This window comes from Lithobates pipiens, unplaced genomic scaffold, assembly GCF_037356315.1.
Source record: "Lithobates pipiens isolate NorthernLeopardFrog02 unplaced genomic scaffold, aLitPip1_a1.2 Scaffold_3, whole genome shotgun sequence".
In the NCBI taxonomy this organism is placed as follows: domain Eukaryota; kingdom Metazoa; phylum Chordata; class Amphibia; order Anura; family Ranidae; genus Lithobates; species Lithobates pipiens.
Window position 1 is genome coordinate 8,520,659 of NW_027507790.1, and position 26,486 is coordinate 8,547,144.

Below are 26,486 nucleotides of genomic sequence, written 5' to 3' on the forward strand. Positions count from 1 at the left end.
TGCATGTTATTATTGAGCGTATGATCTACTAAAAGTCCCAGATCCTTCTCCACTACAGATTCCCCCAGTTGTACTCCCCTTTGTATGTATGATGCATGTATATTCTTAGCCCCCAAGTGTATAACTTTACATTTATCAACATTAAACCCCATCTGCCACATAGTTACCCAATTATACAGTGCATTGAGGTCGGCTTGTAAATTGGAGACATCCTGTAAGGGCATTATTCCACTGCATAATTTGGTGTCATCTGCAAAGACTGAAATGGTACTTTTAATCCCAGACCATATATCATTTATAAAAGATATTAAAAAGTGAGGGTCCCAACACTGAACCTTGGGGTACCAGTGATAACCTTAGACCAGAGTAAGAATTGTTAACCACTACTCTCTGAATTTAGTTTTTTAGCCAGGTTTTCTATCCATTTACAAACTGATATTTCCAAGCCTGTAGACTTTACCTTACACATTAGCCATGTGGGGAACGGTGTTAAATGCTTTTGCAAACTCCAACTATACCACGTCCACAGCCACCCCTCTGTCCAAGGTTTTACTTACCTCTTCATAAAAAGAAATCAGATTTGTTTGACAACTTCTGTCTTTCATGAACCCATGTCGCCTGTTGCTTAAAATATTTTTTTCCAGCAAGAACTCATTTATGTGGTCTTTTATTAAACTCTCCAGTATCTTCCCGACTATAGAAGTTAAACTAACAGGTCTATAGCTACTTAGTAAAGACTTTGTTCCCTTTTTAAAATATAGGCACAATATTGGCCCTACGCCAATCCAGTGGTACCATTCCGGTCATTAATGAGTTCCTAAAGATTAGAAACAATGGCTTTGAAATAACAAAGCTCAATTCTTTTAGGATCTGTGGGTGGATGCCATCTGGTCCAGGTGCTTTAGTGACCTTTAGTCTGTCTAAATATTTCTGGACCATATCCCTTTTGAGCCATTGTGGATCATTTGGGGCTGTATCAATACCATCCCCATTATGGACATGAGCTCCCCCATGCTCCTTTGTATACACAGAACTGAAGAATACATTTAATAAATTTGCCTTTTCTTTGTCCTCAGTCACCCACTGTAGATTATTTTGTAAAGGGCCTACACGCGCAGACCTGACCTTCTTACTATTAATATATTTGAAGACTTTTTTGGGGTTTGTCCTATCTTTTGCAATCTGTCGTTAGTTGTGAATTTTTGCGTCCTTGATTTCCCTTTTACATATTCTGTTATATTCTTTGTAACATTTAAAATGACAATAGTGTTCCTTCATTTTTAAAAGATAGTTTCTTATGGTTTATAGCTTTTTAACTTTGGCCATGAGCCACATGGGTTTTATTTTTAGCCTTTTAAAAATGTATTGCCCATGGGAATATACTTTGGGGTGAGTTCACAGTCTTTGAAGAATTACCATTTCTGTTCTGTGTTTATCAATGCCAATACTCCCTCCCAGTCTAAGTCCTGGAGAGCAGCCCTCATGTTTGGAAAATTTGCCCTCTTAAAAGTTAAGTGTTTATCTTTCCTGGATGTGTTTTTGCTTACAGCGAACATCAAATGAAATCATGTTATCATCACTGCTACCCAGATGTTCCTTTATATGAACATTAGTAATAAGCTTTACATGGTTTGAGATTACCAGGTCCAATAGAGCAGCATTCCTATTTGAGACCTCAATAAACTGGACCATAAAATTGTCTTGCAATAGGTTTATAGATGTATGCCCTTTAACTGATCCAGCAGTGCCCTTAATCAAGCCAATTTCTGAGTAGTTAAAATCCCCCGTTATCAACCTCCCAGCCCTTTCCACCAGTGCAAAGAGCTGAGTCTCCACATCCTCATTAACATTGGGTGGTCTATAGCAAACTCCAATGATTAACTTTGAGCTACACACATCTATTTGCAGTTCCACCCATAATGCTTCAGCCACATCACACTCTCCATCAATTAAGTCCTCATTTACACTCGCTTTGAGATCACTTTTCACATAGACAGACCCCACCACCTTTCCTTTTTACCCTGTCTCTTCGAAAGTGTGCAGAGCCAGGAATATTAATTATGTTGTATTCCTCACCTCCAAATGGCAAGATCTTTACACCTAGCCATGACATTGGGAACGCCACGACAAAGCTTTTAACTAAAAATCATTTTTACACTAACCTTTCCAATGGAAGGCCCATTAGTGACCAACTACCAAATGAAAAGAGGTTTCTAGAATAACTACCCAACTGAAAGCAGGGCTATAAACTAAAGAGTACTTCAGATGTCTGTACACACTTTGGGGTTGATTTACTAAAAGACAAATAGACCACAGTTTGAAAGTGCAGTTATTACAGAGTTTATTAAATGAGCAGAAGTTCTGCTGACTTCCAGCATCCAATCATGTGCAGCACGTAGGTGAGTGCAGGTACATTTAGGCAGGCCTAGCTGGAGGCTAGGCCTGTTTGTTTTGATCTGTGTTTTTACTTAATATGCACACTCTCCTGGAAAAGTGGCACTCGGAACTGCACTTCAGATTTGGAAGATGCAATATGCTTAAATAGAGTGTCCTGCTTAAGTTGTTATACCCTTTTCAGGCCCTACCCATAGATATACTCAAGATATTTTAATCAGGCACATGCCCTCTTCACCGGCTTTATTTGGGCTCATAAACGCCCAAGAATTACACAATCCTTGTTGACGCTCCCGAAACAATTTGGGGGCCTTGCAGTCCCACATATTTTTAAATATTACCAGGCAGCCCATTTGGGATATCTAATTCACTAGTGCTGGCATGGTGACATCAAACTATGGCCAAGGATAGAACAAGCCCAGATTGGGAGTTGCTACACAGATCTCCATGGTGTTTTGGTAATCTCCCTCTCTTAAAAAGACATCTGCTTATTGGGCCTATGACCCGCCTGTGCTTCCAGCTCATCTCTATTTCATAAATGGTCCTTTCTGGAGTCTCCGCTGTTCCCTACTGGGTAACCAACCCCCCCCCCCCCCGTGCCTCCAAGAGGGTGCCCTAAGCTCACTGATTGAGTCAGGGCACCATCAGGCATCACATTTTGTAACATCAAATGCCAGGCCTTCGTTACAGGCCCTTATAGACCATAGCAGCTCTTTTCATCTAGATTTCTGGAGAGCGTTGCAAATATGCCATTTTCTACAGACCTTACCTGCTCCCAGTAATTTTTGTCGCAATCTGACTACACTTAAAGAGTATTGCTCTGAAAGTGGGCAATTTCTTCACACCCCTTTAGGATTGTATGTCCTTCTGGTTACACCACCTGAGGACTTCCTACTGCCCTACTTGGCAAAGTGGGAATCAGATCTTGGTAGGACATTCTTGAACACGCAGCAAACCAATATAACTCAATTCGCCTTGAAATCCTCAATCTGCATGAAAGTGCAGGAAACAAAATTTCAAGATCTGTACTCGTTGGTACCGCACCCCAACTCTTCCTTGTAGGTATGCCTCCTGGGCATCTCTGCTCTGTGCTGGCAAGGTCAGGAAAAATATCTTGCTGCATATCTTCTGGTCCTGCACGAAGCTGGGGGGGGGGGGTTTCTAGAAATAGGTCTGCAAATTTTTCAAAAATGTTTTCTTATTGCACACTTCCACAATCCCTACTGAAGTCTATAAGAAATCTATCCTTTGTCACCTTCTAAATGCATCCAAATCCTGCATCCCCTTTACTTGGAAAGACACAGCCTTCATCAATTGGTCTGTGGCTGAAGAAGGTGGAGGCGTAAAACTGGATAGAGGACCTCGTTTTGACTGCCTGACAGAAACGAGAGGCCTACACACTAACCTGGACATTATGGAACATGTTTATCTATTCTGCAGAAGGGAAGGCTCTCATTAAGGTCCTAATGGGTGATGGTGCCCAACCTTCCATCTTTTTTTTTTTTTTTTTCCCTTCTCCCCTCGCTCTCTAAACATTTAGTGTTGAGTATCTGCGGGAAATCAGAAGAGTAACAAATGTATTTTATTGCACTGTATGTAGTTGAAAATTGTTGCTCTACTAATAATACCTTTTATTTTAAGTCAAGATGCTAACCTATTCTGTCATATGAGCAGTTCTAGAATATATTGTGTAGCTGCTGAAGAAAACAGCACACGTAGAAGGATCCCCCCACACCACTAGCTTTAATCAAGTGTAGGTACCACATATTTAGCGTAAAACTGCTACAGTGGGAATTGGTCACACATCATAACACAACCTACTTACATTTAGCTTCCTCCTAGAAACATACAAACATCTCATTAAGTTTATTGAACTTTTCATGTATTACAAAATGTAACATTTACATCCTATCACAGAGATACCCTGATCTGTACTACTAAAGACATCATGAGAAGCCATTAATCAGATGTATCACACCTACAGATGCATTATAAAAAAAGGAGAGAAAAATAAATATTTAAATGGCCAAACAGACATGATACATATTTCAAATCATTCTCGGCTTGCAAGCTTAGGCCCATGTGATGGAAATGCGTTAAGGATTCTAAGTGGTTATACAGGCAGCTGGAGCACACACTAGGAACACAGCATTTCTGCTCTGGTGCACATCGCAATGTGAGAAGGGAAAGAAGGCGAAGGGAGGGGGATTCCCCAGAGGCGCCTCCGGCTGCCCCCATTCTCTCTGTCGGCCAGCTCAGCTCTCGCATCCAATTAAGAGTGATGCTGGGCGGCTGGCTTCCCCTGAAATATGGAACACCTCGTGTGTGAGAAGAGAAGGGCGGCGTGATGAGAGCTGTGGTAGAGAGGAAAGCCCTGTGAACGAAGGGAGGGGATGCTCACTGCTTTGTAATGCAGTTTTTATTACCTGCTCCAATACAACATGCAATCCACTGAAAAAATAAAATAAAAAAACACACAACTGTACTACATTGAAATCAATAATGCCCTGCAAGCTTGCATGCCTAGAGCCAAAATAGTATGCAATGGGACCCAAAAATTGCATCATACCAGTAAAAATGCAAACATAGTACCATGTCAATTAGCATGAAAACAAAGCACAGCAAAATGCTGAACACATAGAAAAGGTTTTTTTTTGTAGGCTTATGAAGAATGAAAATTAAATTTTGATAAGAAACAGCAGAACTGAAAGCTACAAAAAAAATAAATAAAGTAACAATGTGATGTTGCCCAAAGAGTTTGCCTTTATTTTATACCTAGCATTAGAAAAAACAAAAAAACAAACAAAAAAAAACAATCTAATCGTTACTGGGGGACAAAAGCCTCGGTGTATATACATGCTGGATATATAGACCTCACTACACTGCTGATTTATCATTGGGAGATGAACAACAGCGTTGTTGGCATATTAACAGAATCTGAGGAAACCGTCAGAGGACCCAGAGGGAATTTGGATATAAATTAAAGTGGTTGTAAACCCTTACAACACACTTTGACCTACAGGTAAGCCTAGATTAAGGCTTACCTGTAGGTCCAAGAAATATCTCCTAAACCTACACGGTTTAGGAGATATTTGGCGAAAGACAGGCACCGCTGTCTATGGCGCATGCGCCGTAGACAGCGGCGCGCAGGCGCACTGAGCACGGCACCGTCAATGGTGAATATGCTGCGCGTGGCGGCTCCCTGCGCATGCGCGGGAGTGACGTCATTGCGGCTTCGCCGAATGACAGCGGCGGAGCAGCGAGACCCACCGAGAAGATGGATGCGCCGGACTACAGGGGACAGCGGTGACTTTGCTGGCTCCTGTGTCAGGTAAGTGACACATAATGGACTACTATGCGATGCATAGTAGTCCATTATGCTTTACCTTTGCAGGGAATGAAAGAGGAAGTAAACTCATCAGGGTTTACTTCCTCTTCAAGCAGTATTTGAGAAACCAGGTATGTAAGAATTGAAGCAGCACAAACAGGATGTGTGTACCCATTGTAAAATCTTTCTCTTGGAGCCCATTGGGGAGGCACAGGAAGTAATTCACTTTGGGGTTATACCAATGTCTACAGCAAGAGCGACCAAAAAAAATAATAATAATATTGTAGGCTAGCCAAGGATAACCCCTTCTTCTGGCAGAGCATGCATCAGTTTTGTAGCAAAGCAGAGGTAGGAACCGTTTTCCCAATGGGCTCAGAGAAAAGGAGTTACATAGAGTACAAAAATTAATTCTCAATAATTTAGGGACACAGGAAGTCCTTCATCTTCAGGATGTCCAAAAGAAGTATAACGGAACCAAATGCAAACAGGCCCAAGAACAAAAAGAATTGGGAGCTGTCTGTAGCTCAAACACCTAACTGAAGTACTTTACATTTGAAGCTGGCAGTAGGTAGGAACAAAGCCCTGGGGCAAACATCGCCATGTCCTTGTGCATGATCAGAAAAGGTTCTATGCTAGTTAAGGTGATGGTTGCAAGAAACACCACCTTGAAGGTGAAAGTAGAAAGTGTCTAATGGGGTCAAACAATGGTTTCTGAAGTGCAGAGAGAACCAGATTCAGGACCAATGGAGTCACAGGAAAATTGGCAGAGTGAGCCTCACAATATTCCCTGCACATACTATTAAGCAAGGAATGAGAGAGTGATGGTCTCTGAAACATAGCAAGAGAGAAGACCTGAACCTTGAGTATGCCGAGAGCTCAATGCTGGTCCACAGCTAGCTGTAGGAAGAACTGGATTCATCCCATGGAGAAACTCGTAGAGTGGAAAGCCTTGAGACTCACACCAGGGGAATTTTACCTTCCATGTGTAATTGTAAACCTTGCAAGAAGTGGATTTCGCAGCTTTTAAAGTGGAATTCTATTCAAATTCTAACATTGAAGCCGATGCTTAAAGCCAGTCATGTGACTGGACCGGAGCGGCTTTAGAATAGGCAAGTATACAAATATTTTATTTTACATTGTAGATAGAAGAGTCTTACAATTGGGTTGGGATTAGATTTAGCCTTAGTTAGAATTTTGCTGAAATTACATTGTGAGAATTACAGATTTATGGATGCCTTTTCTGTCAATACTTGAGCTTAATTCAAAAAATATATCAGTACAGCGCAAATACAAAATAATACAGAAAATATCATAAAGTGAAAAAAAATATGAATAAGAAGTCCATATAGTGAAAGAGATATTCAGAAAGAGTCCACTTGTGTAATATATCTTCAATCAATAAATCAAGTGACGATGTGATCCCTTCACCATTGAGCAAGTTGAACTCTCACCTCAACAAGTGGACCTCTGATAAATCAGATAGGTCAAAAACGCATGTTCCCATCAAGGGTAGATCATAAGATTACAGCAGACCAAGCGGAAGAATTTCCAGGTAAGGTTCTCCTCCGTATCATCAGATCAATGTGATATCATATAAGAAAGAACAAGCAAATCTAGTGCTCTCCGTTGATGTAAATTTATTAAACAAATAAATAAAAACAAATACCACTCACATTTAGAGGCACTGATCTCCAGTGCTGAGTGCTCAGATAAAAAGTACCATGCATGGATCAGTGTGTCAGCTGGCGGATGACGTCACGACGCAGGTCACGTGGTCCGTACGCGTTGCGTCCCAGAAAGTAGGCGGGACTTCATCAGCGGTGACGGAATGACGTCGGACGGCCGCTTTTATACCAACACACCGTTAGAGAACCAATAGTAAGCGGAGTTGTGCGCAAGACAGGTACCATAGGCAGCACGTATCAAACGTGACACCGGAACATACATCTGCGTTCACTCCAAACACAGGAAGGAGAGAGAGAGTATCAAAAAATAAATATGTTATGGAGACATGAAAACAAAACCAGAGGGAAACAAAATAATAGTCTGCTAATTGGCAACAGGATAACATCCTTTAAATATTCTCACATCAACTATGTGAGGACCAGAAAAAAAGGGATGTTGCCTAAAGAAACAGTACAATATAATCCCCTGGTAAGTCAAAACTAGAGATCTAGTGAATAAGCCCGCAATGCCGTTGACGTCATCAGAAAGCTACACTGATCCACACATGGGTTGATAACAATAAGTACCAAAATATAACTCAGAGCTAAAAATGAGAATAAATAATAAATATAAAAATATAATTAAATGAGAATAAAATGAAAATAAAATACAAATACAAATATAAAGGGAAAAAATTCTAATACAATGAGAACAATTCAATTATCTGTCCGAAATGAAACAATTTAAATCAAAATCCACGTTTAGACCTCTAGGGGCAAGAACCCTTGTCTCATGGATCCAATAGGATTCACGTTTGCTTAGTTGGCGTATGAAGTTACCTCCACGCCAATGTTTGGTCACCTTCTCAATCCCCCAGAAACTCAAACCTCTGGGATTCTGAGAGTGCACCAATTTGAAATGGCGAGACACATTATGGGTTTTTAAACCCTTTTTAATATTATTTACGTGTTCACCCAACCTCACATGTAGGGGTCTAGAGGTTCTGCCAATATATTGGAGACCACATTCACATTGTAACATATATACCACCCCTATAGTGGAGCAGGTAATACGTTTATCGATCTTATATTCCTTATTGTTACTTGTAGCTATAAAAGATTTTCTCCTTTTTACATTGCATCTAGAGTGTCTGCATGCCGTACATCTACCGCACGCATAGAAGCCGGATAAGAAAGAGAAAAGTCTGCTTTCAGTTTGTACAGGGGGATCGATAACACTTGGTGCTATTTGGTCACGTATTGATGGCGCCTTCTTATATATGAAAGAGGGCCGTGCAGGCAACAAAGGGCCCAACACTCGATCCTGTTTCAATATGAACCAATTTTTGGCAACAACCTTTTCAAATTTCTTATACTGTACGTTATTAGTCAAGAACCATTCTAAAGTTAACCCCTTCCACTCCTGATTCTTTTATCTTATCTCTAACCAAAAGGGACCTATCCATCTGTTGGACCAAAGAGATTTCATGTTCAAGAACAGAACGATCATATCCCTTTTCTTGGAATTTAGAGGATAGGGTATGGGCTTGATGCACGAAATCATCCATGCTGGAGCAGTTCCGCCTTAATCTTACATACTGTCCCCTGGGGATATTGCATAACCAAGACTTATGGTGGCAGCTCCCCAGAGGAATGTACGAATTCCGATCGGTTGGCTTAAAATGATTTTTTAGTACTAGCCCATCATTCGCTTTAGAGATCTCAAGATCAAGAAACACCATCCGTTCTTGGCTGATGTTCCATGATAACTTGATGTTTTTTTCATTGCCATTCATGGTGCCGATAAAATCATCCAGACCAAGCCGGTCACCATCCCATATAAGGATAAGATCATCTATAAATCTATTGTAGCAAATTAACTCCTTGGGGCGGTTCCGAAACACAACGTCCTCCTCCCAGTGGGCCATAAAAAGATTGGCCACACTGGGAGCAAACTTAGCCCCCATGGCAACCCCCCTTACTTGTAAAAAGAACTGATGGTTAAACCAAAAATAGTTCCTCGATAAACAAAAATCTAAACATTTGAGAATATATTTTCTGTGGCACTCGGATAAATTAGAATAAGTGGACATAGCCCACTGGACTGAAGCTCGTGCATCGTTGTGTCCTATAATAGTGTACAGTGAACCAACGTCGGCAGTCACAAAGAAACAAGAGGCTGTGATCTCTAATGATTCAAGAATTTGTATGATGTGTTTAGTATCTTTGAGGAATGCTCTGGTTTTGAACACAAGGGGTTGTAAAAAGGTGTCAATGTATTGACCCACTCTAGAAGAGATAGAGTCAATACCATTGACAATAGGTCTGCCAGGCGGGTTGACACAATCCTTGTGGATTTTTGGTAGGCTATATATAATCGGGGTTCTGCAAAATAATGGATCAAGATAAGATCCCTCCTTTTTATTAAGAATATTTTTATTTTTTCCTTCTTCTATTAACCAATGTAATTCATCCTTATACTGCAACATAGGGTCTTTGTTCAGAATATGGTATGTGTCAGTATCACCGACAAGCTTATTCATTTCGGACATATAATTGATCCTATTTAAAATAACCAATCCTCCCCCTTTATCTGCGGGGCGTATGATGATATCATCCCTGCTCCTAAGGGATTCCATTCCCAATTTGATATACTGGGGGTCCTTTACTTTGCGTACTCTGAGATTGTCTAAATCATTTATGACAACATTCTTAAACACCTCCAGAAACTTATTATCAGCATTTAAAGGGTTAAACGTGGATTTGTTACGGAGATTGGAGTGTTGACTTTCAAATGCTTTCACTTGTCTGACCGGATTAGATAAGAAATATTTTTTCATGTTTAAATTCCTGACGAACTTCTGAATGTTAACATAAGTGTGGAATTTATTCAAATTCCTAACCGGGGCGAATTTTAAACCCCTATCCAAAACTTTTAACTCGTTATCACTTAGTGGACATCCACTTAAGTTATATATACCTGCTCCTATTGGGGTTTTTGCTTTTTGAATTCTCCTACCCCCTCTCCTTCCTCTCTCTCTTTTCTTTTTCGAACCTGATTGCCCGACCGGGGGGTTCCATACGGTTGCTGTCTCCACCACTCCTGATGGATAGGTGGAGGTGCAAATGGTGGATTGGTGGGTTGGTGGACAGGGGGTTGCACGTAAGGACCCCTTCCGGGTCCGCTCTGTGCACCCGAAAAATCCCCTCCCTCTCCAGCTCCTCCATATTGTAATGGTGTATACCTATTGGACACAGGCAAGGAATATCTCGGTTGGCCACCATAGAAAGCCCTTTGGTGGGAACCATAATCAGACTGGTACCCACCCTGTCTGTTAGGGGAATGATAATCATAATAGTACTGAGATTCATTAACAGGGACTTCCCTGGAATCAAAATTCCTGTCATGATTACCATTACCTCTACCTCTTTTTCTTCCGTTATTGTTACGGGGTCCCTTATTAAATGTACCACCCCTGGGAGCACCACTCCTAGTGTTGCTGGACTCAGATACCAGATGTTCCAAAACAGGGGTGCCTAATGAGCCAGGTGGGGGTACAGGGGCCATGACATCAACCTCAATAGGAGTATTGTGATGAATGTCTCCCTCAGTTTGATTCATTTTTTGCCATTTAAAGATATTTCCCCCATTGAAATCATCAGAATCCCTTATGAACTTTTTCTTTTTCTTATTTTGGATCTCAAAGTCCCACTTTGCCATCTTATCCTTTAATTCAACAGAGAGTCTGATGAAGTCAGGGGTATCCTTAAATGATTCAATGGAGTTTTTTATCTCATTGATCTGACTTTCTAAAATGGTCATTTTTCTTTGTTTACGTTTCAACAGAAATTCCATTAATTCTAAACCTTTATTGAGAAAAAAACTTTCCCATTCCAACATGGAATCTCTATCAAGGAGTCCATCGTTAGGGGGAACATCCCATCTTAAACGACGTGGTATTAATCTAGCTGAAATATATTGCTGAAAGGAAACAATGTCCCACCAAGCTTTAACCTTTTTCTCGAAAACATGACCAAGCTTTCTAAAAGCCAAAACTACATCTGGGGTTTGTTCAGAAATCGGGGTACGTGAGAAAATATCACTTAATTTAACCTCTCTATTCTCCAAATACTGAAATACATCCATATTAGCTGCTGAAATTGTAGTAAATTGGTGTAAGAAAAATAAAATGAAAAATCAACCAGCGCTAAAAAACACAACAAATACAGTGAAAAGAAATATAAAAGTGCAGCTAGAATACTGTAGGTCAAATTACCAAATCCCACATTTCAAAATTCAAAAAATATATCAGTACAGCGCAAATACAAAATAATACAGAAAATATCATAAAGTGAAAAAAAATATGAATAAGAAGTCCATATAGTGAAAGAGATATTCAGAAAGAGTCCACTTGTGTAATATATCTTCAATCAATAAATCAAGTGACGATGTGATCCCTTCACCATTGAGCAAGTTGAACTCTCACCTCAACAAGTGGACCTCTGATAAATCAGATAGGTCAAAAACGCATGTTCCCATCAAGGGTAGATCATAAGATTACAGCAGACCAAGCGGAAGAATTTCCAGGTAAGGTTCTCCTCCGTATCATCAGATCAATGTGATATCATATAAGAAAGAACAAGCAAATCTAGTGCTCTCCGTTGATGTAAATTTATTAAACAAATAAATAAAAACAAATACCACTCACATTTAGAGGCACTGATCTCCAGTGCTGAGTGCTCAGATAAAAAGTACCATGCATGGATCAGTGTGTCAGCTGGCGGATGACGTCACGACGCAGGTCACGTGGTCCGTACGCGTTGCGTCCCAGAAAGTAGGCGGGACTTCATCAGCGGTGACAGAATGACGTCGGACGGCCGCTTTTATACCAACACACCGTTAGAGAACCAATAGTAAGCGGAGTTGTGCGCAAGACAGGTACCATAGGCAGCACGTATCAAACGTGACACCGGAACATACATCTGCGTTCACTCCAAACACAGGAAGGAGAGAGAGAGTATCAAAAAATAAATATGTTATGGAGACATGAAAACAAAACCAGAGGGAAACAAAATAATAGTCTGCTAATTGGCAACAGGATAACATCCTTTAAATATTCTCACATCAACTATGTGAGGACCAGAAAAAAAGGGATGTTGCCTAAAGAAACAGTACAATATAATCCCCTGGTAAGTCAAAACTAGAGATCTAGTGAATAAGCCCGCAATGCCGTTGACGTCATCAGAAAGCTACACTGATCCACACATGGGTTGATAACAATAAGTACCAAAATATAACTCAGAGCTAAAAATGAGAATAAATAATAAATATAAAAATATAATTAAATGAGAATAAAATGAAAATAAAATACAAATACAAATATAAAGGGAAAAAAATCTAATACAATGAGAACAATTCAATTATCTGTCCGAAATGAAACAATTTAAATCAAAATCCACGTTTAGACCTCTAGGGGCAAGAACCCTTGTCTCATGGATCCAATAGGATTCACGTTTGCTTAGTTGGCGTATGAAGTTACCTCCACGCCAATGTTTGGTCACCTTCTCAATCCCCCAGAAACTCAAACCTCTGGGATTCTGAGAGTGCACCAATTTGAAATGGCGAGACACATTATGGGTTTTTAAACCCTTTTTAATATTATTTACGTGTTCACCCAACCTCACATGTAGGGGTCTAGAGGTTCTGCCAATATATTGGAGACCACATTCACATTGTAACATATATACCACCCCTATAGTGGAGCAGGTAATAAGTTTATCGATCTTATATTCCTTATTGTTACTTGTAGCTATAAAAGATTTTCTCCTTTTTACATTGCATCTAGAGTGTCTGCATGCCGTACATCTACCGCACGCATAGAAGCCGGATAAGAAAGAGAAAAGTCTGCTTTCAGTTTGTACAGGGGGATCGATAACACTTGGTGCTATTTGGTCACGTATTGATGGCGCCTTCTTATATATGAAAGAGGGCCGTGCAGGCAACAAAGGGCCCAACACTCGATCCTGTTTCAATATGAACCAATTTTTGGCAACAACCTTTTCAAATTTCTTATACTGTACGTTATAGTCAAGAACCATTCTAAAGTTAACCCCTTCCACTCCTGATTCTTTTATCTTATCTCTAACCAAAAGGGACCTATCCATCTGTTGGACCAAAGAGATTTCATGTTCAAGAACAGAACGATCATATCCCTTTTCTTGGAATTTAGAGGATAGGGTATGGGCTTGATGCACGAAATCATCCATGCTGGAGCAGTTCCGCCTTAATCTTACATACTGTCCCCTGGGGATATTGCATAACCAAGACTTATGGTGGCAGCTCCCCAGAGGAATGTACGAATTCCGATCGGTTGGCTTAAAATGATTTTTTAGTACTAGCCCATCATTCGCTTTAGAGATCTCAAGATCAACAAACACCATCCGTTCTTGGCTGATGTTCCATGATAACTTGATGTTTTTTTCATTGCCATTCATGGTGCCGATAAAATCATCCAGACCAAGCCGGTCACCATCCCATATAAGGATAAGATCATCTATAAATCTATTGTAGCAAATTAACTCCTTGGGGCGGTTCCGAAACACAACGTCCTCCTCCCAGTGGGCCATAAAAAGATTGGCCACACTGGGAGCAAACTTAGCCCCCATGGCAACCCCCCTTACTTGTAAAAAGAACTGATGGTTAAACCAAAAATAGTTCCTCGATAAACAAAAATCTAAACATTTGAGAATATATTTTCTGTGGCACTCGGATAAATTAGAATAAGTGGACATAGCCCACTGGACTGAAGCTCGTGCATCGTTGTGTCCTATAATAGTGTACAGTGAACCAACGTCGGCAGTCACAAAGAAACAAGAGGCTGTGATCTCTAATGATTCAAGAATTTGTATGATGTGTTTAGTATCTTTGAGGAATGCTCTGGTTTTGAACACAAGGGGTTGTAAAAAGGTGTCAATGTATTGACCCACTCTAGAAGAGATAGAGTCAATACCATTGACAATAGGTCTGCCAGGCGGGTTACAATAACGGAAGAAAAAGAGGTAGAGGTAATGGTAATCATGACAGGAATTTTGATTCCAGGGAAGTCCCTGTTAATGAATCTCAGTACTATTATGATTATCATTCCCCTAACAGACAGGGTGGGTACCAGTCTGATTATGGTTCCCACCAAAGGGCTTTCTATGGTGGCCAACCGAGATATTCCTTGCCTGTGTCCAATAGGTATACACCATTACAATATGGAGGAGCTGGAGAGGGAGGGGATTTTTCGGGTGCACAGAGCGGACCCGGAAGGGGTCCTTACGTGCAACCCCCTGTCCACCAACCCACCAATCCACCATTTGCACCTCCACCTATCCATCAGGAGTGGTGGAGACAGCAACCGTATGGAACCCCCCGGTCGGGCAATCAGGTTCGAAAAAGAAAAGAGAGAGAGGAAGGAGAGGGGGTAGGAGAATTCAAAAAGCAAAAACCCCAATAGGAGCAGGTATATATAACTTAAGTGGATGTCCACTAAGTGATAACGAGTTAAAAGTTTTGGATAGGGGTTTAAAATTCGCCCCGGTTAGGAATTTGAATAAATTCCACACTTATGTTAACATTCAGAAGTTCGTCAGGAATTTAAACATGAAAAAATATTTCTTATCTAATCCGGTCAGACAAGTGAAAGCATTTGAAAGTCAACACTCCAATCTCCGTAACAAATCCACGTTTAACCCTTTAAATGCTGATAATTAGTTTCTGGAGGTGTTTAAGAATGTTGTCATAAATGATTTAGACAATCTCAGAGTACGCAAAGTAAAGGACCCCCAGTATATCAAATTGGGAATGGAATCCCTTAGGAGCAGGGATGATATCATCATACGCCCCGCAGATAAAGGGGGAGGATTGGTTATTTTAAATAGGATCAATTATATGTCCGAAATGAATAAGCTTGTCGGTGATACTGACACATACCATATTCTGAACAAAGACCCTATGTTGCAGTATAAGGATGAATTACATTGGTTAATAGAAGAAGGAAAAAATAAAAATATTCTTAATAAAAAGGAGGGATCTTATCTTGATCCATTATTTTGCAGAACCCCGATTATATATAGCCTACCAAAAATCCACAAGGATTGTGTCAACCCGCCTGGCAGACCTATTGTCAATGGTATTGACTCTATCTCTTCTAGAGTGGGTCAATACATTGACACCTTTTTACAACCCCTTGTGTTCAAAACCAGAGCATTCCTCAAAGATACTAAACACATCATACAAATTCTTGAATCAATAGAGATCACAGCCTCTTGTTTCTTTGTGACTGCCGACGTTGGTTCACTGTACACTATTATAGGACACAACGATGCACGAGCTTCAGTCCAGTGGGCTATGTCCACTTATTCTAATTTATCCGAGTGCCACAGAAAATATATTCTCAAATGTTTAGATTTTTGTTTATCGAGGAACTATTTTTGGTTTAACCATCAGTTCTTTTTACAAGTAAGGGGGGTTGCCATGGGGGCTAAGTTTGCTCCCAGTGTGGCCAATCTTTTTATGGCCCACTGGGAGGAGGACGTTGTGTTTCGGAACCGCCCCAAGGAGTTAATTTGCTACAATAGATTTATAGATGATCTTATCCTTATATGGGATGGTGACCGGCTTGGTCTGGATGATTTTATCGGCACCATGAATGGCAATGAAAAAAACATCAAGTTATCATGGAACATCAGCCAAGAACGGATGGTGTTTGTTGATCTTGAGATCTCTAAAGCGAATGATGGGCTAGTACTAAAAAATCATTTTAAGCCAACCGATCGGAATTCGTACATTCCTCTGGGGAGCTGCCACCATAAGTCTTGGTTATGCAATATCCCCAGGGGACAGTATGTAAGATTAAGGCGGAACTGCTCCAGCATGGATGATTTCGTGCATCAAGCCCATACCCTATCCTCTAAATTCCAAGAAAAGGGATATGATCGTTCTGTTCTTGAACATGAAATCTCTTTGGTCCAACAGATGGATAGGTCCCTTTTGGTTAGAGATAAGATAAAAGAATCAGGAGTGGAAGGGGTTAACTTTAGAATGGTTCTTGACTATAACGTACAGTATAAGAAATTTGAAAAGGTTGTTGCCAAAAATTGGTTCATATTGAAACAGGATCGAGTGTTGGGCCCTTTGTTGCCTGCACGGCCCTCTTTCATATATAAGAAGGCGCCATCAATACGTGACCAAATAGCACCAAGTGTTATCGATCCCCCTGTACAAACTGAAAGCAGACTTTTCTCTTTCTTATCCGGCTTCTATGCGTGCGGTAGATGTACGGCATGCAGACACTCTAGATGCAATGTAAAAAGGAGAAAATCTTTTATAGCTACAAGTAACAATAAGGAATATAAGATCGATAAACTTATTACCTGCTCCACTATAGGGGTGGTATATATGTTACAATGTGAATGTGGTCTCCAATATATTGGCAGAACCTCTAGACCCCTACATGTGAGGTTGGGTGAACACGTAAATAATATTAAAAAGGGTTTAAAAACCCATAATGTGTCTCGCCATTTCAAATTGGTGCACTCTCAGAATCCCAGAGGTTTGAGTTTCTGGGGGATTGAGAAGGTGACCAAACATTGGCGTGGAGGTAACTTCATACGCCAACTAAGCAAACGTGAATCCTATTGGATCCATGAGACAAGGGTTCTTGCCCCTAGAGGTCTAAACGTGGATTTTGATTTAAATTGTTTCATTTCGGACAGATAATTGAATTGTTCTCATTGTATTAGAATTTTTTCCCTTTATATTTGTATTTGTATTTTATTTTCATTTTATTCTCATTTAATTATATTTTTATATTTATTATTTATTCTCATTTTTAGCTCTGAGTTATATTTTGGTACTTATTGTTATCAACCCATGTGTGGATCAGTGTAGCTTTCTGATAACGTCAACGGCATTGCGGGCTTATTCACTAGATCTCTAGTTTTGACTTACCAGGGGATTATATTGTACTGTTTCTTTAGGCAACATCCCTTTTTTTCTGGTCCTCACATAGTTGATGTGAGAATATTTAAAGGATGTTATCCTGTTGCCAATTAGCAGACTATTATTTTGTTTCCCTCTGGTTTTGTTTTCATGTCTCCATAACATATTTATTTTTTGATACTCTCTCTCTCCTTCCTGTGTTTGGAGTGAACGCAGATGTATGTTCCGGTGTCACGTTTGATACGTGCTGCCTATGGTACCTGTCTTGCGCACAACTCCGCTTACTATTGGTTCTCTAACGGTGTGTTGGTATAAAAGCGGCCGTCCGACGTCATTCCGTCACCGCTGATGAAGTCCCGCCTACTTTCTGGGACGCAACGCGTACGGACCACGTGACCTGCGTCGTGACGTCATCCGCCAGCTGACACACTGATCCATGCATGGTACTTTTTATCTGAGCACTCAGCACTGGAGATCAGTGCCTCTAAATGTGAGTGGTATTTGTTTTTATTTATTTGTTTAATAAATTTACATCAACGGAGAGCACTAGATTTGCTTGTTCTTTCTTATATGATATCACATTGATCTGATGATACGGAGGAGAACCTTACCTGGAAATTCTTCCGCTTGGTCTGCTGTAATCTTATGATCTACCCTTGATGGGAACATGCGTTTTTGACCTATCTGATTTATCAGAGGTCCACTTGTTGAGGTGAGAGTTCAACTTGCTCAATGGTGAAGGGATCACATCGTCACTTGATTTATTGATTGAAGATATATTACACAAGTGGACTCTTTCTGAATATCTCTTTCACTATATGGACTTCTTATTCATATTTTTTTTCACTTTATGATATTTTCTGTATTATTTTGTATTTGCGCTGTACTGATATATTTTTTGAATTTTGAAATGTGGGATTTGGTAATTTGACCTACAGTATTCTAGCTGCACTTTTATATTTCTTTTCACTGTATTTGTTGTGTTTTTTAGCGCTGGTTGATTTTTCATTTTATAATACTTGAGCTTAAACAGCTATGCCAGCAACTGAACCAGGATGGTAAATTGGTCCATGAGACAGGAAATCTGGACAATCTAAAAGAGCCCATAGGTCATCTGCCAGGAGTCTTAACAGGTTGGAGTACATCTGCCTGGGTCAATCCAGAGTGAAGAGGACCACCAGAATACCTTCCATCTCAATCTCAGGAAGCAGACAGCATGTTCGCACACTCCACGTGCAGAACCCGCCAGCAAGTCGGCACATCGCTTCGTTAATCACAGGCAGTGAGACATTTCCCCGATGCGTGGCTGCAGAGATTGGGCAATGTCTCACTGCCTGTGATTAGCGAAGCGCTCTGCCGACTTCCTAGCAGGCTCTGCACGTGGAGTATGTGTTAAACAGACATGCATATCAGATGATGTTTAAATGCAGGTTTCGCAGTCCAAACATTTTAGTCGGGCGTCCTTCCCCTTGTGTAACGACAAGAGACCCATGCGGGAGAGACAGGACACTTCCAACAGCCCATCACAACTGTGTTTAAAACCAAAACCATTTGTTCAAAATGCTCTATAATAGTGAGATCAACCACAGTAATGGCAAGATCCTCTTTAAGCAAATTGGCCCAAAGAGCCAGGGTTCGGCAAAACAGGGTCACAGAGTGGATGGAAACCTGATTAAAACCTGACCTAAGCACATGTATCTGCAGTGTTTTCTTCTCTCTCGTCAAAGCCCCGAGTCCTGCGTCTTTCTGCTGCTTCCTTCTTCTGTTATCAGCATAACAACTGCTGACAAGTTCTCAGACAACCAAGATAAAACCAGCCTGAAATTTGTGTCAGGGTGGGTGCTATAAACAGATTAGCAGAGAGCTGGTCTATTCACAGCTCTGCACATTACTTCCTTCCTCTGTATGGATTGCCTTTCCTCAGCTTAATCAGCTGTCACAAAGCATATGGCAAGACTTCACTGCCAGTGCTGAACAGGAATAGAACATCTCTAACACAATGTGCACTTTCTAAAGAATATAGCAAGCTGAAGACAGCAGATTTATGCATTATCTTCCTACTTATGTAGGAAGATGTGTTTCATATCTGTGTATCATCTGAGGCTGTTCATTTCACTAGGTATATGTGAGGGTTTACATCCACTTTAACATGGGGTGAAGATCAGAGCCTGCCAGCAAGAATAGAGCCTAGAGAATGCTTCCAAATGCTTAAAGGCGGGTGTATCTCCCATTGGAATAATAGTTGCCTTGTTAAGGTGGGATACTGCTATATCCACAGCAGGGATAGACCACTTTTTTCAAAGTTCTCCATAAATTGATAAAAGGCGGATACGTTCTTCCGTGTTAGGGTGTTTTAAATTTCCACAGAGACAGAGTTGAAATAAGGGGCAACCCAGAAAAGTCTTTGTGATCTTAGAGGCTCTAGAGAATAGCACTGATGGACGCATTAGGAGTTTCAGAGTTGTGCACACCGCATAATTTAGAACACAAACTGCGCCTTTTACTTTGCGAATAATAGCAGGACACGGCTAATGCGCAAGTTATCTGGCAAGGAAAGGAGTGACTTAGGAGTAAATTACTGGATAGTTTGGGCCATAAATATTGCATGACAGTAGTAAAAATCTCAGCCAGAAGACTCCAAAGTTGGGACAGACTCCATGATCAGAGAGCAACATGATTCTAGGCTGCATACATCTGTTGCATCAAAGCAAGCCACACCAGAACAGTGTGAGAGATGGGGGCACCTGTTACAGTAGGGCTGCCCCCCAAGCCATGCCTAAAGTCATATACTTTGCAGTGCATGGCAGTTAGGAAATGGAAAGCTCAGGGGTATAAGGCTAGGTCTCATGAAATACATACAGATGTAGGTCATAGTTCTATGTGTCTCTTTTGCAAAGTAGGAGCAGCAGTGTGGAAATGCCTCAACACCGAATGGCAGGAAAGGATATAGCGTGTGCAAGCAACACTCCACCCAGCGGATGAGGTTAGCGCTCAGTACCTCAGAGTAAATGGGATAGCTTTTGGTGCTAGGCTTGATTGGACTACTCACAGAGTGAGTTTTCAGGGATAGGGCATGTGCTAAGCTAATGCCAAAGGGCCTGAAAGGTGCTTTGCAGGGGGTCTAGCAGCAATGTAGAGAAAAGTATTGACTGAAGGAAAAATGACAGTGGAAGAAATTTGGTGCTAGCACATAATAGGTTAGCCTTTTACAAAGTCATTTTGAGTAAAAATTAAAAAGAAAAAGTTTATTCTTAGGATACTAGCAGATAAACAGATGCTTGCAATAGGCGGGGATAGCTCGAGCTGGCCTAATTTATTTATTTTTTGCTTGCCAGGGTCTAATCCTCCTGTAGACAACAGTATAACTCAAGAGTGAATGTGTCCTTTAATGCACAAGAAAAGAAAAGAGGCTTTAATTTACAGTACTGTGACAAAATATACAGTAACCAGAAAAGACACTGCAAGGAGAGCAAGAAAAGGAGTGAGAGCAGGATTAATGGTGCAAGAAAATCTTAAAATGGGTAAAAGACAACATTGTCAGCACAGCAGACTGTTTAGTGTGTAAGAATGAACTGAGCAATATTCACACTAATAAAAAGTAGACAATGAAAAATGAATACGAGCACTGCAGGAGACCAGAGAAAAACAACATGCAGAAAATAGTGATGACAATATGAGGATGGGCATCATGAAAAGAAAACACCAACAGAAAAATGCAGACAATGTTCCCCATCAGCTGAGAAGTAAGAACAGTTCTCACTGCAGATACGTGTTAAAAAGGTAAAGTAAAATTAAATCAAGAGGCATGGTAGATTTGCCAATGCAGGGGGCAACACCGATATCATAGATCGTGAAAGGAGGTATGGCAATAGTAGACCACCTTTGTACTAGTGTCATCTTTCAGGCTCGAGTATCATTTTGTTTCCTGCAAATATGTTCATGAAGGTCCACAAAAACACAATATGCATAATTTATATAGTTATTACATAACCGAGGCGGTTGACATATCGGAATATTACATTTAAAAAAATCATTATGCAATTAATTCTATTCTTCACCAGTCAGAAATTATGTTTTTTACACAGCAGCCTTTCATCAGTTATGTCTGAAAAAGTATGTAGCTCTAGATTAAAAAAAATAAAAATGTTGCAGTTGCTTTTTCTTCATTCGTTTTCTAGACTCTTTTTCTGATGCATATGTTCAAGAGAATGCTAGAAATCTCTAGCAATTTCTAGATGGCATTTGTCAAATACTGATGAATGGAATCTTGGTACTAGGTTGACATGCAACTAGCAGACCAACAACATCTGATAAGAGAAGATGGCATTCAGGGCTACATAAAAGGTCAGTGCCTAGTTGAATTAAAGTGTTTGTAAAGTCACTACGTGACTTTACATGTATGCCATGCAGATATGCAGCCATTAACAATAGTGTAAGGGTTTGTTAGAAAATAAAAGGCTAAATACCGTTTCTGACACCACAGCTGTGCGGTCACGTGAACCCCCTGTGCTGGCTGGCCTCGATCTATGGAGAGAAGCAAGAGGGCCGAGATTCCCCTCTGCTGGCCAGCTGACATCACAGGTGAATCTCTGCCCCACCTGCTTCTCTCCATAGACAGAGGCCAGCCAGCATGGGAATCACATGACCGCACAGCTGCAGTGTCAGAAAAGGTATTTTGCTTTTTTTAATTTCTCACAAACACTTACACTATTGTTAATGGCTGCATAAGATACACTGATATGTGCTGCATTATGCAGCTGAATAGAGGAAATGCTGACAGGGATGAAGGAGAGAGAGATACTGTCAGAGGAGAGATGAGAGCTGCGAATGACAAGTCACAAACTGACCATGGTAATCAGGGCTCAGCAGCCATGATTATCATGGTCAGCAAAGTCAGTGGGACACAGGAACTGGCAGGATCAACCAGGTTTATTACAAGTTAGGAAGAGAAGAATAGCACAGAACAAGCACTGTGCTGTTATTCATGCCTTAACCACTTCCTGACCAGCTGCAGTCATATTGCAGCAGGTCGGCACGATCCCGCAACCCGTCCTAGCTATAAGTCGGTCCATTTACACGAGATAGTAGGCGCGCACTGCACAGCGGGAGTGTCGATGACCGCTGGCAACAAGCGATCGAGGGCACGAGAGCCAAAACAGGGATGTGTGCGCGTGTATATAATGTGTGTGTGTGTGTGTGTATTTATATATTTTTATATATATATATATATATATATATATATATATATATATATATATATATATATATATATATATATATATATATATATATATATATATATATATATATATAAAACACACACATCCCAGTTCTCTGAGGAGAGAGAGATTGTGAGTTCCTGCCAGCTGGGAACCACAATCTCTCATCTCCTATAGTCAGTCCCATCCCCCACAGTTAGAACACACACGGTGAACACAGTTAACCCCTTGATTGCACCCTAGTGTTAACCCCTTCCCTGCCAGTGACATTTATACAGTAATCGGTGCATTTTTATAGCACTGATCGCAGTATAATTGTCAATTGACCCAAAAATGTGTCAAAAAAGTGTCCGATGTGTCTGCCATAATGTCGCAGTCTCGATAAAAATCACAGATCGATGCCATTACTAGTTAAAAAAATAATAATAAAAATGCCATAAAGCTATTCCTCATTTTGTAGACGCTATAACTTTTGTGCAAACCAGTTAAAAGAAGTTTTTTTGCAATTTTTATTACCAAAAATATGTAGAAGAACACATATCGGCCTAAACTGGTGGAAAAAATTTGCTTTTTTAAAATAAAATTGGGGCTATTCATTACAGCAAAAAGTACAAAATAGTGTTTTTTTTTTTCTTTTCAAAATGGACACTCTTGTTTATACCACAAAAAATAAAAACCGCAGAGATGATCAAATAACACCAAAAGAAAGCTCTATTTGTGGGAGAAAAGGGAGGTCAATTTTGTTTGGGTACAGCATCACATGACCACGCAATTGTCAGTTAAAGCGACGCAGCGCCGTAACGCAAAAAATGGCCTGGTCATTGAGCAGCCAATTCTTCCAGGGCTGAAATGGTTAAAATGGACAGGATCTTAGTTTTGTTTTTTTGGGGTTACAAACACTTTAAATGAACTTAAAAAAAGGGGTCACTTAGGGTGCCTTCCAACCTGTGAATGCACCCTGCCTCTGGTTAGATGGGAGAACCTCAACGCCTGTTCCCGCAATTAGCTGCAAGAGCCAGCCCCATTAAAAGCAATGGGAGGTAATCTAATGCAGTGATCACATGCGAGTCTGCATTCAGAGCCAATCACTTGCATGTGATTGCTGTATGAGTGATTACATGTGGGCGGCCGCAATTAGCTGAAAGGGCCAGCAGCCTCCAATTGCTTTCTTGCAGCTGATAGAAATAAGGATAGCCCAATCTGCAGCACCTTGTATTTTTATTTATTGGGGATTGGATGATCTCCTTATCCATTTGCACCTGAAGGATTGTGATATGTGCTGGCTGAGTGCTGTTCTGACCAGCTTGCAGATATATATATACTAAGTCGCTCTACATTATTCTAACACTAACTGAACATTTAAATTATTATTTAATGTAGGTGACGTGTGCCATGAACAGACTGTATGATACTTGTTCACGTGACCATTAAGCCTCAACATCTCCTGTGAATCTAAAAAAGTCTCTGCTTATAATGTGCTTTATAGCAAACCACCAGAGGAACTGTGCAGACCAGGATCTACACAGATAACGGTCTTTTTACACAAATGTTACTAGCAAACACCCACCAGAAGGGAGTGCATCTTTTCCATTGAGGATGCAACATGGGTAACATTTTCACTATAATCTAAACTTCTATTTCAATGGTTAGAAACGTTATTATGAAAAGTAGGATCAACACACTGAAAGTAAAGTAGCACAAACCTGTTGCTTTTAATATTTTAATTAGCCTTCTATGCTGGAAGAGAAACACACTCATGTACACACAGGTTAGTGTTACACAGATGTTAAATGACAGAACACACACACACACATACACAATACCTGGCACACACTATGGGTCACGCTCAGATGCAGACAGCTCTCCTCCCCTGACGGGAAAAAAGAAAAATGCCAGAGCATGTGAACAGCGGACATCATTATATGAGACTGGCTCACAGCAGCAAAGCTGTCGCATACAGCGAGTAAAAGTTTTGTTGCACAGCAATATTCATCTCTCCTCCTCACTAGGCTTCTTATGGATTTGGCATAAAGGCCCAGGGTTTATCTCTAGAGCAAACTAGATGTTATTAAAAAAGAAAGACAAGTTTCTTTTTCTTATTTAGAATTTTATGTTTGAACATGATACAATCTCCCTACAGATGATACAAAATCTTGTGCGGTTAGATCTGCATACATTCTCGCCCAATGTTCAGCCATGAGGTAATTAACAGCATTCCCAAGGCCAGCTCTGCAAGCATGGCCAACTTTGAGATTCTGTCTATTAAACGGATCTGATTCACCAACAGAAACAGTACAGTGTGTCCCCAATTTTCAAAGTCAGTTAGGGTCTCTTTGGCACTCACCTTTTTGATTGTATTTTGCTTGCTTCCTGCATTCTCATGCAGGATATCCATTGCGCTCTCTCGCTCCTTTAACTTAAGGGACTCGATTTCTGTTTTCAGCTCATTCAGCTGTTCTTGCAGGTGGCGACTCTTTTCCATGTACTCAACCCTGAGGAAAACAAGTATGTATGTAATCAAACATAATGAAACATATTACAGTATTAATTAGGATGGCACTGTATTTTATGCATATTCAAGAAAACCTTACCAATTATCCTCTTATGTGATGTTATGAAAACCTTACACCGCCTGAAGTTTAAGCCTAATTTGATTGACACCTTTGGAGAAATTATACATACATATTATAGCTATGGACTGGCTGTCACAGTGTTAATGTGGTAAGAGACACTGAAGAGCAAGTTCTGGCAGTGATAAGGTAACCAAGAGCTCCAGACAGTAAAGGAATTGCTTACAAATGGCAAGAGTTTGCAGTCAGTCAAGGTACAGAAGCCATTGCCGGTGAAGAAGCTAGTTTTAGGACAAGATGGCAGTGAGGTTGTCCAGTTTTATCTAGTCTAAAAATTGACAGGCTCCCAAACCAAACAGATGCCTGGTGTAAATGAGATTTGGAGACACTCGAGAGAGAAATGTAGTCTGTGTGAAGCCTGAATATCCACGTGTTTGAACCACACCGATGTCTGATGTGAATGAGAGTTGGAAACTGTCGAAAGAGAACTGTAGTCCTTGTGTGAAACTTGAAAGACAGAACCTGAGCCAGCTCAATGCCTAATGTGAATAAGAGTTGAAGATTACCGAGTGAGAAATGTAGTCTCTGTATGAAGCCTGAATAGCCGGATGTTTTAACCACACCAAAGTCCGAAGTGAATGAGAGTTGGAAACTGCCAAGAGAGAAATTTAGTCTTTGTGTGAAGCATGAATAGACAGGCACGTGAAACAGAGTCATGTTTGTTTTTTACTTGCAATTTGTGCTGTGAACAGGGTTTATTAGCCGATACAACGTGAGCCCGTTTGTATCTTTTAAATTTTTTCATGCATCAATAAAATGGATTAAGGACTACTGGAATGGCTGGCTCTATCTTCTGAATTTGTGCATGTCTGATATAAATAGAAGTTGGATACCGTCAGAGATATGTAGTCTCTGTGTAAAGACTGAACGGATAGCAGTCCATTATTTTACCACACCATTATTTTATATGAAAAAGAGTTGAGGACTGCTGAGAGAATAATATAGACTGTGTGAACTCTGACTTGACAGGAGTTTGAACCAAACCAATGTCTTGTGCAAAGTTGGAAACTGAGAAAAAAGTGTAGTCTCTGTGTAAAACCTAAAAAGCGGGCCAAACCAGACCAGTGTTTGATATGAATAAAGCCCAGTACACACGTACTGAAAGTCAACCGATTCAACAATAATCATTAGACTTTCAGTACATGTGTACCACTGTCTACAGAGCGGCTTTGGTCAAATAATCATCCTGGGAAACCAACATTCAATCGGCACTTACAGCCAATGGCTGCAAGCGCAGATCAGTGTATTAGTGAATACAATAGCGCA

General features: G+C 40.5%; 1 protein-coding gene across 3 annotated transcripts in view; it reads right to left on the reverse strand.

The window, feature by feature from the left end:
* Window positions 1–26,486, reverse strand: part of NF2 (NF2, moesin-ezrin-radixin like (MERLIN) tumor suppressor) — a 171,960-nt gene that overhangs the window by 24,413 nt on the left and 121,061 nt on the right. Inside the window, exons 16-18 of one of the 3 annotated variants that reach the window (XM_077461224.1) lie at window positions 24,935–25,082; window positions 24,414–24,460; window positions 4,376–4,768 (exon numbers count right to left, since the gene is read on the reverse strand). In XM_077461224.1, the coding sequence (XP_077317350.1) occupies window positions 24,437–24,460; window positions 24,935–25,082 (172 nt within the window). In that variant the 3' untranslated portion in view covers window positions 4,376–4,768; window positions 24,414–24,436. Of the gene's footprint in view, window positions 1–4,375; window positions 4,769–24,413; window positions 24,461–24,934; window positions 25,083–26,486 lie in introns of those variants that run through there. The other 2 variants (XM_077461223.1, XM_077461222.1) reach the window with 2 other exon arrangements.